This window comes from Nelumbo lutea, chromosome 1 (genome assembly GCF_056320005.1).
Source record: "Nelumbo lutea isolate HS-2025 chromosome 1, American lotus-T2T, whole genome shotgun sequence".
NCBI classification, from domain to species: Eukaryota; Viridiplantae; Streptophyta; class Magnoliopsida; order Proteales; family Nelumbonaceae; genus Nelumbo; species Nelumbo lutea.
In genome coordinates this window covers 82,180,046-82,198,318 of record NC_142684.1, presented here as the reverse complement: position 1 = coordinate 82,198,318, position 18,273 = coordinate 82,180,046, and the positions used below count along the sequence as shown (strand labels likewise).

The following is an 18,273-nucleotide window of genomic DNA, read 5'->3' as shown; positions in this document are numbered from 1 at the left end:
TTGAATTGTCACGTTTTAAAGTTTGGGGACCAAAGTGGCACTAGGAGTACTAATCATGAATTTTCCCAAATAAATAATTAAACATTGAACCACAAAAGATAGCTTAGAATGCAAGGTAATGAAATCCAGATGTAGTCAAAACCATGGTTTTAGAAAACAACCCAGAAACGGAACCATTCTGGCCACCGGTTTCCAGGTTGACAATTCGACCATCCGGTTTGAATGGACGGGTCGTTCTGACAAAAAAAATATAAAAAATATAAAAAATAATTAAAAATAAAAAATATCCAAAACCCATTGAACAAGTTGATGATTTGACCACCTGAGTCAATAGGTCGTTGACTGATTCAACGATTTTTGGCTAAGGACTGAGTTTGGGGTAAAATGGAACCAATTGCTTGGACGGTTCCCAGGCTAAACTGTCTGACCATCTGGGTTAACAACAATTTAAAAACCATGGTCAAAACCTGAAACATAGAAAAGAGCTCAAAAACAAATTGTTCTCCCCTTCCTCAATGCTACTTAACCACTTCCGTGTACATTGCCTATCCAACATCGCCTGACGAAACGTGAAATTGAACATTTTTTAGCTTCAAGTGGGAATTCACATTCTACCCACACAAATTCACTACTCCCCATGACAAGAAAATAACCAAATACTCCAGACACAACAGGGTACACACAAAGGCATGTTCCCCTCTAAAAGTATTGTATTATAAGAAGGTTTTTAAAACCGAACTGGATAACGAATCGGTCAAGGGTCCAGTTCTTGGGTCAAGCAGTCTGATCGTTTGAATCGAATGGAGCCCGTTTTGACAAAAAAATAAAAAAAAATAAAATGGTCAAGTTCGAACAGTTTGACTGCCCAGATCAATGGTTTACTGACCATTTGCCATTTTGAAACCATGCATTATAACCAGATTTTCGATTTTGAAGGAAATGTAAAATTGCACATTTGCCATTAGTATTGAAGCCCTGCTATCATCATGGAGAAGCTAAAGGCTATCTCATAATCCTCGTAGATAACTATTTGTAAGTCCCACTCTAAGGTTTGTTCATCCAGAATGATGCCTTCATTGTTTAAAGTTCCCTTTGAATCCTCACCTAACTTTGGGACAACCTCCATGAGTGTGAGTGAGTTAGCCATGAAGTATTACTTCGGCTCCAACATTTGATCAAATACTAGGAAGATGATGACCCAACTGCACTAGAACACTCCTAGCACAATTATGGATTTTGTGCATTGATCCAGCCTCCATGGTATGTAGGACTCTCATTTTCCCTTTTGCACAATTTTCTTGAGGAAGTACAGAATTACAGATTGAAGAAGCATTTTAAAGGTCAAAACAGGGTTTTTAAAATTTAGATGGATTATGTGACATTGATGTTAAACGGTTCTAAACGTTTCACAATGGGAGGGTTTCGACCAAAAAAATGGGAGGGTACATTTAAGTCACGTGGGGCCACCAATAAGATAAATCCATTTCAAAGCCTCAAGGGATGTTTAAGTCAATTTAAGAAAATTTAAGATATACTTAAGTCTTTTACTTACATAATTTGTGTTGTACACATCAGAGATCTACACTTTACAATACATTTTACACGTGTCCATGTTAAGGATATTTATGTCTTTGACCATTGTGTCCACATGTCAAAGTAGTGGTGAGGGTCTACCTCTAAAACTCCATCCGTCGTTGACACCTCCTTTCTACCAAAATTGAGGGTCGATTGGGATGAATAACTAATTGACATCTTTTTCACGAGAATTACAACGATGCATAGGGCAGTCAATGGGCAGCAGTCAATGGACCAGTGGACCTAAACCAATTGGGCCAGTTATTAAAGGGAAAAAAGTCAAATTGGAAATAGATCAGCTGCAATTATTTTGATTGTCAATTCAACATTAGTGAAGAAAAATCAATGTTAGTTCCAGTATTTTTCTTAAATTATCATTATTATATTATACCATATTATAATGATGAATATGTATGTAGGTTTTATTTATATCTGCAACCCAATTATAATTAAATTTGCAACATAAATGTGTTAGTAATTTCTTAGAAAGGTATCAATTTTATATATTGCAAATTATTTTTATTGTTGTTATTATTTTAATTACCTGGATATTCTTATAGTATTGGATTAATTCATTGACAGCAATTGAAGAAATGGCAATACTTGAGAATTATTCTTTACCATTGAAAATGAGAATTTTAAAAAACAAGAGAACAATTTCTCAAATAATAATAGCTTTATTTTATTTTATATTGTAAGACAATTTATCCCTTTTCTTAACTACTTTGGTGTTCTCATTGTTCAAACAACCTTTAATAAAATAACACAAGTTTGAACCAAATAAAACATTTAGAATCAAGTGATATTTTGTAACATTTCCTTAAAGTAGCTTGACAGCAACTAAAACATCCATGTATATATATCTACTCTTTTGAATTAAAGCATTTCTTCTTCTTTCTTGAATGTATCTATACAAGGGAAATAAAAAGAAAACCACAAAGTATATATCTAAGAAGAATGGAAAAAACAATACATGTTGAAACGCAAGGACCAATATCATCTAGGAGAAAATAGAGTAGCTAGACCCTGATCCACGGTCATTTGGATACGATCATAGGCCATCAAGTCCTTCTTTTGTTCGCAGTTGTATGTCCCCTCTCCTCTGGCCAGGACTTCCCCATCTGAATCTATGATACCTCCTTTGGTTGGACATTTAAAACGCTGACCTGGCTCCAGAATAAATGCCTTCACCTGCAGTTGTTGCAAGAAATAAGAAAACGCTAATAACTTCAAATTCTAAAAGACTGATAATTAAATAAAACTGTGCTTATTATTAGTACTAATAAATGTGCTTAGCAGCAGCAGCAGTAGTGGTAGTAGTGGTAATAGTAGTAAACTTCTGGAAAATATAGAAGGGAAAATTACTTCAACCCCCTCTATGTTTTCTGACAGATACTTAAACCTCTATTGTACTTTGACCCCTGCAAAAACCTCCCCTCATGTTTCAAGCAAATATGCAAATGCACCCCACCCTTTCTGTTAACTACCCTATAATTGAGGCATTTAAAATTATAACTATGATCTTGTTACGAATGTATATAGTGAACACTGTTTTACACTCTTTAGATTGTCAAGTATGGTGTTTCTGCTAACAGGGGAGGTTTAAGTTCAACTGCGACATGCCTTTGTTGTTCACTTGATGGAGCAAATAATGAAAGCAACTTAGATAAAGTCAATCACCTTTTTGGGAGTAATTCGGTAAATCTTCATTACAATAAAGTTTATCTTGAGCAAAAACGAGATTTTAAAAACTTTAAAGCATTTTGTGTCAGGATAATTAATGGAAGGGGTGTTCTTGCATATTTGTTTGAAACATGAAGGGAGGTTTTGCAGAGGTCGAAGTACAGGGGTGGTTCAAGTATTTGCCAGAAAACAAAGAAGAGGTTTAAGTATTTTTCCCAATATAAAAATATAAAGACAGTCAAAATCCTTGGAAGAGGTTTTTTTTTCCCTGAGGTAAGGAATAGTATCTGCAAATATATAAGGACATCTGATCACTTGGTAGAATTTTGTTTCAAATGGAGATCCAAGGTAACAGATATCAGGAATTACAAAAAAAAAAAAAACACTATGTTGAGATGGGTGACTAGAAGAGCTGAGTAATCACTGCTTCAGGAATTTGGTAAATTAATTTTGACAGTACTATTCAGAACAGGGACCCAAACTGAAGTAATTCTAACTAAATCACTTTTTGCTAAATAGAAGACATGAAGGAAAAATTATAATTAATAAATGATGAGGTCTCCCTTTGGCAGACCTATTTGACTAAGTAGCTGAATCAATGTAAGTGGATATTTAAAGGATGCTGCAGAAATATCATGGAGGTTGCAGCAGCCAACTGAGGAAATTACATCTTTCCACAACATTCTGACAGTGTTCCATCCAAAAGCAGATTCAGAATCAAGTCAAATGATAATGTTGAGGGCACTGTCCCTTTCGAATTTTACTCACATATGCATATAAATACATGTGTGTCTGTCTAAGAATGAAGAGATAACTGGGCCAAGTTATGGTCATTAATTTATCTCACCTTCAAATACAGGACATATGGCGATTTGACATAACTTCCATCACTCAATTTTGACATCAATGCTAATAAGGATGCCCTTGGGCAATTCTTTATAATGATCAAGTCCAAATAACCATCTGAGAACTGCTCAACAAGGAAAAAGAAAATCATCATGAAGGAACATCTGTAACAAGGAAATCAAGATTTAATAACTTCGGATGATTAAAAAATGAACTTCTAAAAATTCCAAAAGCAAGAACCTAATTGTATAGAACATTGTCAAAATCCATAAGATCTATTCCACTTCTTAGAAAATGATAGCCTATTTGGTTGAACACTGATGCATGTTACCCAATGCATTTTCTTTTACTTAATCAGGGGTGGAGCCAGGGGGTGGCGGAGGAGGGGAGCCATGGCCTCCCATATGCCTTGAAAATCCCCACAGCACTCATTTAAATCCAACTTATATTTTGGCCCCCCTCAACAAAAAATCCTAGTTCCACCCGTCCTTAATGCATTTCATGCAAAACATATTAGCAAATTGCCGTTTTTCCATGTGGTTGGAAATAAAGTTTTTCTTTTTTTTTCTTTTTTACACAATGCATCTAAATAAAGTAGCAATCCTTGACCTGATCATCTAACTAGCTCATTTTTCAGGGCAGATTATCAACTTCATAAATAACCAGGCCAAATCCATACATACTCTGGGTTGATGAAATAGTTCCTAAAATATTGCAACTCTTGGCATAAAAGGACTCAAACCACAACAAATAAAACAAGAACCAGATATATATTTCATGCCTTACCATCAACAAATTATCCTGTACCCAGGTCACAGTTTTCTAATCTCACTTGAAATCCACCAGAAAATATGTAAATAATGAAAAACAAAACCTTAAGTAACATTCTTGAGCTTAAATACGCAATTCTATTAGGGAGATAATTACAAGAACAAAATATTCAAGAAAAACCCAGAAATGCAATGCCCTACCTTAGCATCAGAAATACAAGTTGAAACAACAAACAAGGCAATAAACTTACTTTCTTCGGATACTTTGAGTCTTCTTTATACATACTAGACAATATCACTGCATCTCAAATGTCTCTGCAACTGAATTGTATCTTAATAACCAGCTTTATTTTTGTCAATACACTAGATTAAATTTTTGAGGTTATGGTCAAACGAGTGGATCAATATTTATGCAACCATAAAGGATCTGGAGGCCAGAATCTCAGAGATGGTACCTAAGGCAGCGGATTTTTAGCCATCTAGTAAGAGAGGCAAGAGCCCTGGATGTCTAGGAAAGGAGCAGAGATGTCATATTGGTGTGCATCCCTTCTGATGGTGCTTTTATTTTGATTCTCTTTGTAATAGTTTTAAGCTGCCTCCTAGTATGAGAGGCTCTGTTTAGTCTTATCCTGCCCATCTTGAGTACAATCATTGTTGCATGGATACCCAACCTTTGGAGAGGACTCACAAGTCAGCTCATGTCTGACTCTCCAAAATACATGTCAGACTCGGCTACAATGCAAATCAAGAGGATTCACCAAAACACTTGCCATGTCAAATCCACAAAATTACAAATCCTCACTTTAAACACCTCAATGTAACAGTCATCCAACCATCTGAACTGCCCAATAGGTGACTCTAGTACTTGAAAATTTCCAATTTACACATAACTTATGACCCATTGTTTGTTGAACATTTTTTAATTATTATTTCATTAAGAAAACAATGAAAAGAAACTATTGTGGACATGTGGAAAATAGGCAAAGGCTGTGAGTATAACTTGTTAATTGTAAATTGTAACTTATCTTTTTTATATGTATATAATTCTATAGTTTTAACTTTTAAGAATAATGATTAAAATTATAATATTATTTATGCAAGATGTTCCGACGAATTCTAGTTTTTTGGGTTGACCAAGTTGGACTCTCCAAACACGTCAGATTCTGATTCCCATATCTGTGTCCACGCAACACTGTGATGCCGGAGCTGAAGAGTCAAAATTGGAATTTTATGAAAATTTGTATTTTTGGACAGTAGGTTTTTTTTTTCATTTCGTAATTTTCTGTGGGGGATCCAATGATAGGTTTAATTTATCTAGTTATAGTTTGTTTATATTTAAAATTTCAGAATCATTGCATAAGTAGGATTAGAGTTATTGAGTCTTCTTTGAATTGAAGTAGGATATGGCAGCTTAGTTTGAGTCCTAATAGGATTATTGAGTTTAACAGTTTGACTCCTAAGACTATTATGAGTCTAACAATTTGACTCCTAGGATTATTATGAGTTTAGAGTCTATAAATATGTTTGGACATTTTACACAAAGGCAATGAAATATATTGAGTTTTCTTCAGCTTATGCTAACTATGGTGAGTGATTCTCATGCCCTAGAGTGATTCTAGGCACCCTGTGAAATTCCAGGCATTTTCTCTCTACTTTGTCTCCCTATTTTCTCTCTTATTCCTTCAAGAAGCAATTACAGCCATCAACAGCCATAAAATTCTGATCAAGAAGACCATTTCTTTAAGGACTAGAACTGAGCTGGTCCTACATCACACTGGGTACAATAGATGTTTGTATTTGCTATTCTTTTGGATTAATGAAGCTTTTGTCATTGATCCCATATATATTGACAACCACTTGGAGAGGGGTTTCACTCTAACTCTAGGAGATCAGTTACAAACAACAACCTTATGTATCAAAGTAATGATAAGAAAAAAGATGAAACAAGAAAGGGTTAAAAAAATCTTGAATTATCCAGGAAAAGGAAAAAGAAATCAACCTTGGCATCAGGTGCAGCCATGGTATCTTCACTGCCCCAAGGCACATTATGAAGCCAAACAGAAACAAATGGTCCATCGATGGTTCTCCACTCCAAACTATCCAATGAAATTTCAGGCCCTTGATAGCCATGTTGTCGACTTTTAACACTATCCTCTTGGCTTTTACTCATTTTTCTAGTGCACCTGTCATTTTGATTGCTTGGCTCACCATAAGTTTCATACCCAGGAGCAGGCACAAAGGAGAGACGCCCATTATATCTACGCTTATGTATTATTCTCACAAGTGCCTAGAAGAACCAGGAATAGTATTACCAGTTAAGTGACCATACAAAAAAAAATTCTAAACACCAACTGAGCCATCTTTCTTGAGTATGAAACCAAATATACAGGTACAAGAATTATCACTACAATTGAGATCTCATGCTAATATCAAAATGCAGCATCACATCAAAGTACATATGCACTGTGCTTCCAATTTCATATGCATGGTCCTAAATAATGATATTGCTTCCATGCATTATTTATTATTCCTGAATAAGTATCATAAATATAATCGGTACTTGATATGTACTTCCAACACTTATACAGATCAAGCAACAAAGTTTCACAAGAAATTTAATTAGAAAGAAATGGACAAAATCAAAGAAGAACACTTAACAATAAAACAATTTTGTGCTCAATTAACATAATATAATATGTAGAATTGATAGGCTGGTGATGCTGACTATTATTATCATATTCTTGAGAAAAGATATGACAAATATATGGAGGGACCATTCCAATTTGTAGGGAAAACCTACATATCATACATAAAATGAAAGGCAACTAGATCAAACCAACTGAAATCCAACAAGAAAAAAGAATTAAAGGAAAAAAAATTACTCTCATACATAGAAGTCCAATCGAGCACTTCCCATCCATCTGTATTTCTCAGACTCTATATCAATATCTGCAATCAGGCCTGCAATTACCCAAAAAAAACGTAGGATTTCATAATACTATCCAGCTGATGCTCAGATCTAAAAGTAAGAACATCCAAAAAAAGCAAGGAATTTTATCATAGTCCTAAAAAAGGCAGCCCTCCCACCAATGTGGGATCTGGGGAGGGACAGATGCATGCAGCCTTACCCCTGCACATACAGAGAGGCTGTTTCCAAGATTTGAACCCTATTCACCCAGGTCACAATGGAGCAACCCAACCACTGTGCCAAGGCCCACCCCTAAAAGACAAACCCCTAAAACAGCATACTGAATGGAAGAAAAATAAAAGTTAACTGGTTAATCGATATGATAGTATTTTCAAGCTTACCCCATGCAAGCATCAAAACGCTAAAAAACTTGGTCTCCCCTTGCAAAATAGTAATAACATCCAGTGAACACTTATGGCCTGTACATGATAATTGCAAAAATGAGCAAACAGAAATTAATGCTCAGAAAATCTGGTTCTTTTTGAGAAGTATTGTATTGACAAATCAGGATCCATGATCAAGAGAGTTTGGCAACAGTTTTAATGTTGGCAGCCAACTTGGCGCAACCCTCCTCGTTTACCCAGGCTGATGTAAGACAAGCTTAAACTGACAGGATTGGGATAAGGCTTGGATGATGATGATTAAAGTATTGTATTCATATAAAAAATTCATAAGCCATGAAGTAGTAAGATGTAATTCATTCTTGCATATAAAACATGGAAATGCCAATACCTATAAAAAATACAGGCTTTACAAAAAAATAAAATGAAGTAACATCAATATACCAAAATGAACTATTCAATACTTTCTTTCTTGTGCTCAAATTATTTATTAAATATACCAAAATGAAATGGAAAACACTAATAAAAGTGAGGTATAAATAGAAGATGATAACCTCGAATTACTGAGAGAGTAGCATTAGATACTGAACAAGGATCATCAACAAAGTCCAGAAGAGATTTTATCATTCCATTTCCGGTACCTGCATCCAGAAATGTTGTTTTAATATTCCCCAGAGTAGAAAGCCATATAAGTACAAAGAAAATGATATAAACAAGTGAAACAGCATATGAGTAACAAACCTTTCAATATTAAGAATTCTTAGAAAAAAAAAGACAAACAGAAATTTCATTGTAAAACAATGAAATAATAAAATGAGAAGAATAAGAAATTTTAAATTCAAGGGAAACTTTGGGTTGAAGAGAATAGATGTCCCGGTTCTCTTCCCTTCTAGCATAATTACTAATAGTTCTTTACTAATAAGAGTATGTCCCAATTGAAGTAAACCAACATAAACTAAAGTTTGGCTTTTGTTTTACTTTTCTTTTGGATTCACATCAGCACATATATAGTCTCTTGTTTCTTATCTTTCCATCTTCTCCTTTGCTTTAAATCACTTTGAACAATAGGATTTTTCTTCACATGGTGCACAAGATATTTTATAACTCATTCTTTTCTTTTTTATTTGGCTCACCTTTTAATTGTTGTTTAAGATTAGTTACTCTTTTTTGAAGGGAAAAAGAATATGGTTACACCCTCAGTTGGTTTATACACATAATTTCTTAACCTTCGTCTTCGAGAGGTTCTTTATTTAAGTTCTAGAGAAATATAAATCAAATTCAAGAACAGAGAGGTTTTAGATGTTGAACCTGTACTTGAACACAAATAAACATCACACTATATTGAAAAAGTGATATGAGGACCCAGTACCAAGCCACCCTAAACCACCATTCTAGGGCATCACATTAAAACAACAGAGTACGAAAGCTAATGGCAATGAATAACAAGTAATAAGAAGCTGGATGGTAATCACACAACCCAAGATTACCATCTAGGAATTACATCAAAGCACTAAAGCACAAAGCATATATTAAACGTTGGCATAAAATTAAATGTTGCCCTGTTTCCTGGACTTACCATATTCATCATAGTAATTTGTGTGATTATGTTTCACCACAATTTTGCTCATATTTACAGGTAAGTAGGGGTGTCAATTCGACTGGATTTGGTCCAATCAAATCCAGTCCAATGTGAGTCCATTACAATTGGACCATGTCCAATCCAATCCAATGATATTTTGGACCATTTTGGACTGCTCCAATTTAATATCCGGACTGTCCAATCTGTTCAAAGTTATTTTAATTTAGATTGGTTCTAACCCAAACCTGGTCCACTGACACCTATAATCAAATCCAGTCCAATGTGAGTCCATTACAATTGGACCATGTCCAATCCAATCCAATGATATTTTGGACCATTTTGGACTGCTCCAATTTAATATCCGGACTGTCCAATCTGTTCAAAGTTATTTTAATTTAGATTGGTTCTAACCCAAACCTGGTCCACTGACACCTATATTCTTATCTTATATGAATGGACCAGATATTGGCTCAATCCAACCCAATCCAATATAAATACATTATGGATGCACCAAGTCCAATCCAATCCAATAAACACTTCGGATCATTAAGTCTAGATTGGTCCAATTTAATATGCCTTGTTGGCCCGTCCAATCCATCCAAATTGATTTTGGTTTGGACGGAGTCCAATCCAAAACCGGTCCATTGACACCCTTACAGGTAAGCAAACAAACCAGAAGAGGCTCCACGACTGGAACTTCCTTGATAAAGATCAAGTACTTGAGAAACTGAACTTTCATATGAGTAAACCTAAATGAAATTTTCTAAAAGTTTACATACCTTAATTTGTACTCCAATTAGGATTAAATTGCAATGAAACCAAAATAAAAAAGTGATTGAAACAACTCTAAGACATTAAGAACAAAATTAGAACCATAAATTCCTACTTGGTTTAAGAGAAGGACAATATAGAACCCAATTACATCCTGTCACATAAGAAACTATAAAAGAGTTAATAGACACATAAACAAAATTCAAACTATCATGTCAAGAAATACAATAATTAATCTAACAAACTTACTGCCCAATACTAAACTCAAAACTCCAAAATCAGTAATTAATTCCAAATTGTATTACCACAACTTGTTAGATAAATAACTGACCCTTCTGGTGATAAGAAGACTAAGGTTTCTGAAGACTACTTGGTACAATAAACTGATAAAGAATGAATAAAAGCAGAATGATAGATGAAGCAAATCTACTTGAACAATTCTGATCATTCATTCAATATGGTATAATTTAGACTCTAGATACCTTAACCAAAACTTAGAAAAATAAGAGAGTTAATGGGAATTGGATGGAAAAATCAACCGATGAGAATACACTGGTATTTCAAATAAACTACAGTAAACGGGAGAGCAGAAATTTTCCTATTACCCTAATGTACCTAAAATTCATTCAAAATAAAATGGAAGTAGACGATGTCTATAAAATATTAAATGGTTACAAAATGGGAAAAAATATGGATGATCCATGGATTGGGCTAAAAGCACATAGTTTGTTGACAATACTTAACATGGGCTACAGTTGCCCACATCCTACTAAATGGAAAACTGGAACTCTAAAACCAACAGGAAAATTGTTCCCTAAGTAACCTATGAAGGTATTAGAACCAAGCTTAGTGCATACCAAATATTTTATTTATTAACTGTAAATAGTTACCATGTTCAATTCATTTCCACAACACAATAAAGATATAGTATAGAAGCAGTTTTATATGACAATTAGAGGTTATTGAACAAAGTATTGAAAGAAGAATCAACTACTGAACTTGAATGTTTTCAATCTAATAACAAAATAACAAACCTGCTGGTATTATCCCAATAGGCATTTTTATTGCAGCATCCCAATCATCTCTTTGGAGGAGCCCATTTACAACCTACTAATCAATGCACATATTGTCAGAAAAAGGGAATGAATAACCAACTATCTGAACAATTAAAAAGGGAGAGGAACCATGTGTACTAAATAAACACTTAAGGATTAGTTCGTAATCATTATGTTTTAGATATTGTATGCCAAGATACCTTTTGGACCAACTTGAGAGGAAGATTTGAAATTAATATGTTTGACTGGTAGGTGGCACCTGTCAAGGGACTAGTCCTACCAGTCATGGGACTAAATCTAGGATACCTTATTCTAAAAGCCATCAGATAGACTAGCTGCTCCATCATAGTACCTTCATAGTCAGGGTAAACTATGGTGACCAGTCCATGAAAGAAGCCTTTTTGTTTCATGAAAGAATTATCGTAATGCATGGAAAACATCATCTATCTTGAACAATTTCTGTGATTAAATAACTCCAAATTGAGCCTACGATTAGTTGAGGTAATTGCAAAATGAGCATTTTGCAGATTCCACTGGTAGAATGTCCATATGGTCTATATTGCATCTCATATCTGTTAGTATAGCAAAATGAAGGACGTATTTTCATTTTATCAGTAGCATGCCACATGCCTAAATCGTTTTTTCATTTTTCATGCAACATGGAAGAAAGAAGAAATCACAGGTGCATCAACAAGCATAACCAACTAACCTCAACTAAGACACCATCTCCACTGATGCATACAATTCCATCATATTTTGAGATATCCAATGTTTGAGCAATTTCTTTTGCATGCAATTGATATTTGGTCTCTGAGAGATAAAAAACAAACATCAGTAAGAAACCAGCATCCGTCGGAAGGGAGAAAGGCCAATGTGCAAAACAGAGGATGGTGGTTTTTTCAAGGAATACCCTACCTTGTACTGTATATTGGACATTGGCAGCTTCTAATAGTGGTTTAACCTCATACTGGAAAATCCAAGAGGCAAACTTCTTTCCCCCAAAAGGATTCACGATAATGAAGAGCCTTTTTGGTCGGTCTGTTATGAAGACAAAGATGATGACACTGATGTTAACTAGACCAACAATTCTTGCAAGGTTCCAGAAACTAGTATTTCATTCCAAAAATTCCAAGAAATTTTAGAAGTATGAGTCACTGAGGTACTGAATACAAATTGATATCAGAAAATTGGGTTGAACAATACCAGTTTCAAATGAAAAAAAAAAAACCAAAGATTTAAAACAGAACTAAGTTATAACAATCTAACCGGAAAAAAAAAAAAGAATCTTGAAATGGAGAAGAAAAAACATTAATTAAAAAATCATCTACAAAGCTTGTACCAAGAGAATCAATGCATTCTTGAAGCTTCCGGCACCAAAGCTGGTGCGACTCCTGTGATAAAGGCTCGATCACGAAATCCTTCCTCACTCGGTTCCCACGGTTTCCAACACAAGAAATCCCGTTGTCCTTCTCCACCATAGCCTTAATTGTAAACGTAGAACCCTCCGCAACAAATCCCAGAACGTCCTTCTCCACCGTTAAGCACCGCTGGCGCTTATCCGCCCACCGGATTCTTCCGTGAACGGAGAACGTAATCGGCGTTAGGGTCCCGTTGACCTTGACACGCTCAAAAATGGTAAGAGTCTCTCCCTCATGCTCATCCATTCTCTGTCGCAGAGAGGTCTTGCACACTGTGCATATGGTGATCACAACGCTGCACGCTTCAGTTAAAAGCTGGAACCTGGAAGGAGAGAAAGAATGTGAAAGGAGTTTTTGCTTGCTTGACGCCACATGCTCATCGTTAGGTAGCATTTCTCTTTTAGTTTTTTGACTTTTGTTTTTATATCTAAAGAAGTTGATAAACACGTGGCAAACGATGTGAATCGGTGCATACTATTTTATATACCTTTCTTCGTGGGGGCCACTCATGCCGTTGACGAGGATTGAACCTTTGCGCTACGTCAGTTTGGCACAAGGTCGTGGATATCATCATTAATCATGGGCTCACGGTGTAAGAGCCCAACTCAAACTCGATAACTGGACTTATTTATAGTGATGAGGATGGGCTATAATGAACCAAACTTTAAAAGCTTAGCCCAATCAAATTTGTCTCAGGCCTCATTTAAGTGCCCGTTTGCAAGGGCTTCCACGCAGCGGCTTCTGGCTTTGCAAGATGGGCCCTCACACGGAAAGCATATAAGTTATATGTTTGATGAAAACCCAATAGGCCCATTTACACTATCATTCCGTCAAAAAATCCACTTTCCGGTAAAACTGGTTTTAGTAGCTTCACAGTAAAAACAGCTCAATCAAAGTTGAGTTCTTCCACAAGAATAAAAGAACTAAGAATGCTTTAAATTAATACGCAACTTGTTAAAAAAAAGGTTCTAAAAATTTAGTCGTTTTCAACAAAAATGATGCAACCAGTGGAGATATATTAAGTAAGGTGAGACAACTTCAAAACCTAAGTCAATTAAGATTTTACTCTCGCCATGAGGACAGATTAGCAAATAGGTGTAGCCAATCACAAAAGGTCAAAAATAACCAAAAACATAAACTAAATTTAGAGTCCATTTGGTTCGTAGTCAGAATCGGAATTGGAATCAGAATGGTACATTCCTATAACATAGTCTGTTTGGTTAAGATAGGAATGGGAATGGAAATTAAAATCAACAAGAATACGATTTCATTCCTAAGGAAGGGGCAGGGAATGGCCATTCCCTCAAATGGGGGAATGCCATGTCATCAAGAATGGGAATGGGATTCTGATTCCGCCCAACCAAATAGTTGGAATCGGAATAGCCCACTCTGGTTCTGATTCCAGACCCCTATTCCTGTGAACCAAATGGGGCCTTATTACATATTTTGCACAATTTACCCTCACAATAAAGAAAAAATCTATAACACAAAAAAGATATGGTATGAAAAGAGTTTTGACCAATCAAAATCCATCCATCAATTTTGATAAATAACACTATGTTCCCTATTACATTTATTACTCTGATTTATTAGTAAATTGTTTTTTTTTTGGATATTATATCTTTTTTCATATCATAATCGAACCCCACAATAAAACAGGGGCAAATTAACAAATAGGGATATTTTAATCACAAAATTCAAAGAATATTTAAAGGCACATTAAAGGAAATAGATAAATACTGACTCAAGAGGAAGGGGTTAAATCCTTGATGCAATGAGGAAGGACACCATCACAACTCACAACTCAAAATTATTTGTTCAGTTGAACATTTTGTAAATCTGGCCACTAGTGAGTAAGAGAAGGTTACATTATTGATAATGATAGGGAGTGCAACTTGGGCGGGGCTCGGATTGGGCTTTTGTCAAAATTTGGATGACCCTGATCCAAAGACTTAAAGCCCAAAGCAGTGTGAAGTTTTAAATCAGGCCAACCCGAGTTGCACCCTTTTGTTCTCTCTTTTGGATTGCTCTTAAAAAGTGGTTAGCTGGGCCATGTGGTTTGTGGCTAGACCGCTTGATCGAAGGCTTGGATTACGCGGCTTTTATAATGGAGGGCACCACGTGTGGACTACGCATATTGGGCCAGAAGCCCATAACCCAAAGGATCCGTAGTCGGGGTCTGGAGCCCTTAACTTGCCTTATATTGGACTTCAAAAGATCAAGGCCGAGCATTCAAATAATCAAAACCCAAGCCTAACGGGATAACTTTGACCCGTCCATTGGGGGCCACCAGCATAGTCTGTTGAAAGTAATGTTTAAAAAAAGGACAAATTTATTAAATTATTTTTATAGTTTAACTAATTGATTAATTTTACCTTTATTGTTTATATATTGTATTAATGTATTCTTATTCTTTTTTATAATTGACATCTTTAAAAAATACTAAGGCCATGTTTGTTTGGGTGGAAAATCGAATGGGTAAACTTTACACTTTGGTTCGATTTTCTTTAATTCATTCTTTGGATTTTGTATTGAAGAAAAAGCTACCCATTGAATACCGATAACCGATACAAATAGACTGGGCCTGAATAATTTCAAAGTTTGAGACGGCAGTTGCAGTTTTGCTTTTGCAGAGCTTCACCTTTCGGCGGTGGTTGTGCTTCTACCAAAGAACGTCAGCCTAAAGAGGGGAAATGGATTTGGTGGAACGCGGCACGGCGTGGGGGAAGATCAATATGGCTCCTTCAATGGGTGTTTAACGCGGCATAGTTTTCCGATTGAAGAAATCACGCAAAATCTGTCTAATCTTTCAAAGCAGCATAATTGTCCGACGAACACGGAGCGGAGTTGTGGCGGTGGAAGTGGAACCATGGTCGACCACAGTTTTAATTCGCAGCCTTCTTTTGGGTACAAGTTTAACCACTGCCTACAAAACGGTAAAATTGGATTTGAAAAAGTTTTTATACGTCACGTGACGTAACATGAGCATAATTGTGACAGAATAATAATGGATGCCAACATTAGGGGGAGTAGAACTATTAAATTGTCTTAAAATTTAAGAGTACTTTGTCAATATATAAACAAAATAATAAGGGCAGAGCTAATTAATTTCTTAAATTATAGGGATATTTTAAGAAATTTGTCGATCCGAAACCGTTTTGGCCACGGGTTCTAAAGGATGGCATGTTTTTGATAAGAAAAATTTAAAAATAAAAAATATTAATTAAAAAAAAGATAAATTAGAAAGACCTCTTGTAATATAGGGTTTGTGACAAAGACTCTCATACTTTGTTTTGCGACAAAGACGCTTCTATACTATACTATAACCGTGAGACAAAGACTCCCTTGTGCTAGCATTCGTTGAAATTCACTGTTATAATATTTTTTAATCCCAATACTATCATACAATACACGAGGAGCAGTGGCAGTAGCTATTGTAGCGAATGTGGACTTCCGAAATCCTCTCTCTCTCTCTCTCTCCCCCGAGCTCCTGGCTCTCATATGTTGTAGAGCTTGATCTCCTCCCACCCTTCTCCGACGAGGTATCTTCACCTCTCCTTTTGACCAGTCACAGTACTGGCAACATTCCTTATGCTCTTGAACCAGTTTCCTTCCTTCTTTGACTTTGATCCACTACCAACATTACTAATCCCATTCACGTCCAGGTTATCATTCCCAGCACTCAATTCCTCTACATTCTACCTTCGCATCAATTCCTTAACAATAGGAGAATGCCCAACATACATATCAAATTCCTCCCAAGTTAGTTGTCTGCCAGTCCCGACTTTCCTAAGCTTGTTCCACATGCCATCCTCACTGAATTCATTCACTATAATTTCCTTTCCGTTGTCTAGATTCTTAATTATACAGAGCTGGTCAGTGGCCCTGACGATGCCGTTTGTTGGGGAAGATGGGGCCACTGTAACTTTGGAGGAGAAGCTCTGAGGCGCGTTTGAAGATATTGTCTTTACAATGTTATTTGCCCCCACTCAGTTTTACGGAGTTTGCTGTTGGGTTACAAGAAAATTCGTTCTCAGGATACAATAGAGCCTTGGGCGAGAATCTGCGACCAACAAAGTTGAAGAGTCTCCAAAGAAACCTTCTGTGAGACTGTAGTAGACCGGACTAAGAGAGAGAGAGAGAGAGAGAGAGAGAGAGATAGTGAATTTCGAAATTGTGTGTTTTGGAGTCTGATTCATGCTCCTTAAATAATTTGTGAAGAGGTATGAGGAAAAGGTAGATGCTGATTTAGAAAAAGGCACCTTGAACAGTCACAATTTCAACCATTGTGATTGTTTAAAAAGTTGTTAACAGTTGGTGACTGTTAACTTTGAATTGTGCCTCTTGATCACACCTGATCTAATCGTGACCGTTGATCTCATCAACGGTGATCAACGGTCATCAATGCACCAAAACAAGAGCCTCCCATTGCGAGCCACGCGGGTGGGCACGAGCAAAGTGTGCCTTTAAAGTGCCTCATTGCGCCACACACACACGCGTACACGCGTGCGCGCGTGTTGCGCAGTATCGAATCCCCATACTCTCCTCTACTAATTCTAAGGAATGTAAATCAGCTCCTATTGAAATACTGAAAACAAGCCTTGTAAATATCCAATGTGGTACAAATTCAATACTGGGTTTTTTTTTTTTTTTTTGTAAGAGAAAAACTGATTTTTCAACCAAGTGTGCAAGTGCAATTTCTCATGTAATTGACCAATCAAACCCATTGGATTTAATCTTTTATGAGATTAAAATCCAACAATCCCCCACATTGATTAATCAATTACATAGTTCTCTCTCAATCCAAACTACTATGACACAGTTATGCATACAAAATGTGTTTATCAACTTAAACCTCTTGTTAATATAGTTATCTCAGAGCCTTGTCAAAGTTATTGGTGGTAAGACCTTAAACCAACTACTCTCAAGACAGACCAGAGACATCTATACACATAAAAATGTTCAGTCTCTACAAGAGTTTCAAATTTTGCTCAGCATTGTTATGGCCATGTGCTTATTTTCTGGTTTCATGAACAATCCCGAGAGCAAACACAAACCCTCATGAGAAGCGACACCACTTCTATGTTCACATAGGTGAAGTTCCACTATATGCTCCGTTATTTGACACATTTCAGAACTTCATTAAGAGTTTATCTCAACCTCTCATCATAATGGACAACACTGTTTATGTTGTGATGGGAAATTTCTCAATGTCAGTGCTAACAGTCACATTGCTGTAACTTGTTGTTACCCATTAAACCCAATAC

The 18,273-nt window shown here is 36.0% G+C and overlaps 1 protein-coding gene across 2 annotated transcripts; it reads right to left on the bottom strand.

Annotated features, from left to right (window-relative positions):
* Positions 1-2,363: 2,363 nt before the first annotated feature.
* On the bottom strand, positions 2,364-13,396 carry LOC148875717 (sphingosine kinase 1-like). Of its 2 annotated transcripts, XM_088965167.1 has the most exons (10): positions 12,928-13,396; positions 12,504-12,626; positions 12,298-12,398; positions 11,568-11,640; positions 8,738-8,824; positions 8,184-8,261; positions 7,765-7,835; positions 6,874-7,161; positions 4,106-4,228; positions 2,364-2,766 (listed from the first exon to the last, which is right to left on the bottom strand). In XM_088965167.1, exons 1-10 carry the CDS (start codon positions 13,250-13,252, stop codon positions 2,572-2,574), a joined length of 1,464 nt encoding a protein of 487 aa, XP_088821293.1. In that variant the 5' UTR covers positions 13,253-13,396; the 3' UTR covers positions 2,364-2,571. The 2 variants fall into 2 exon arrangements, with proteins under 2 accessions (XP_088821293.1, XP_088821294.1); XM_088965168.1 differs by lacking the exon at positions 6,874-7,161.
* Between the last annotated feature and the right edge of the window lie 4,877 nt (positions 13,397-18,273).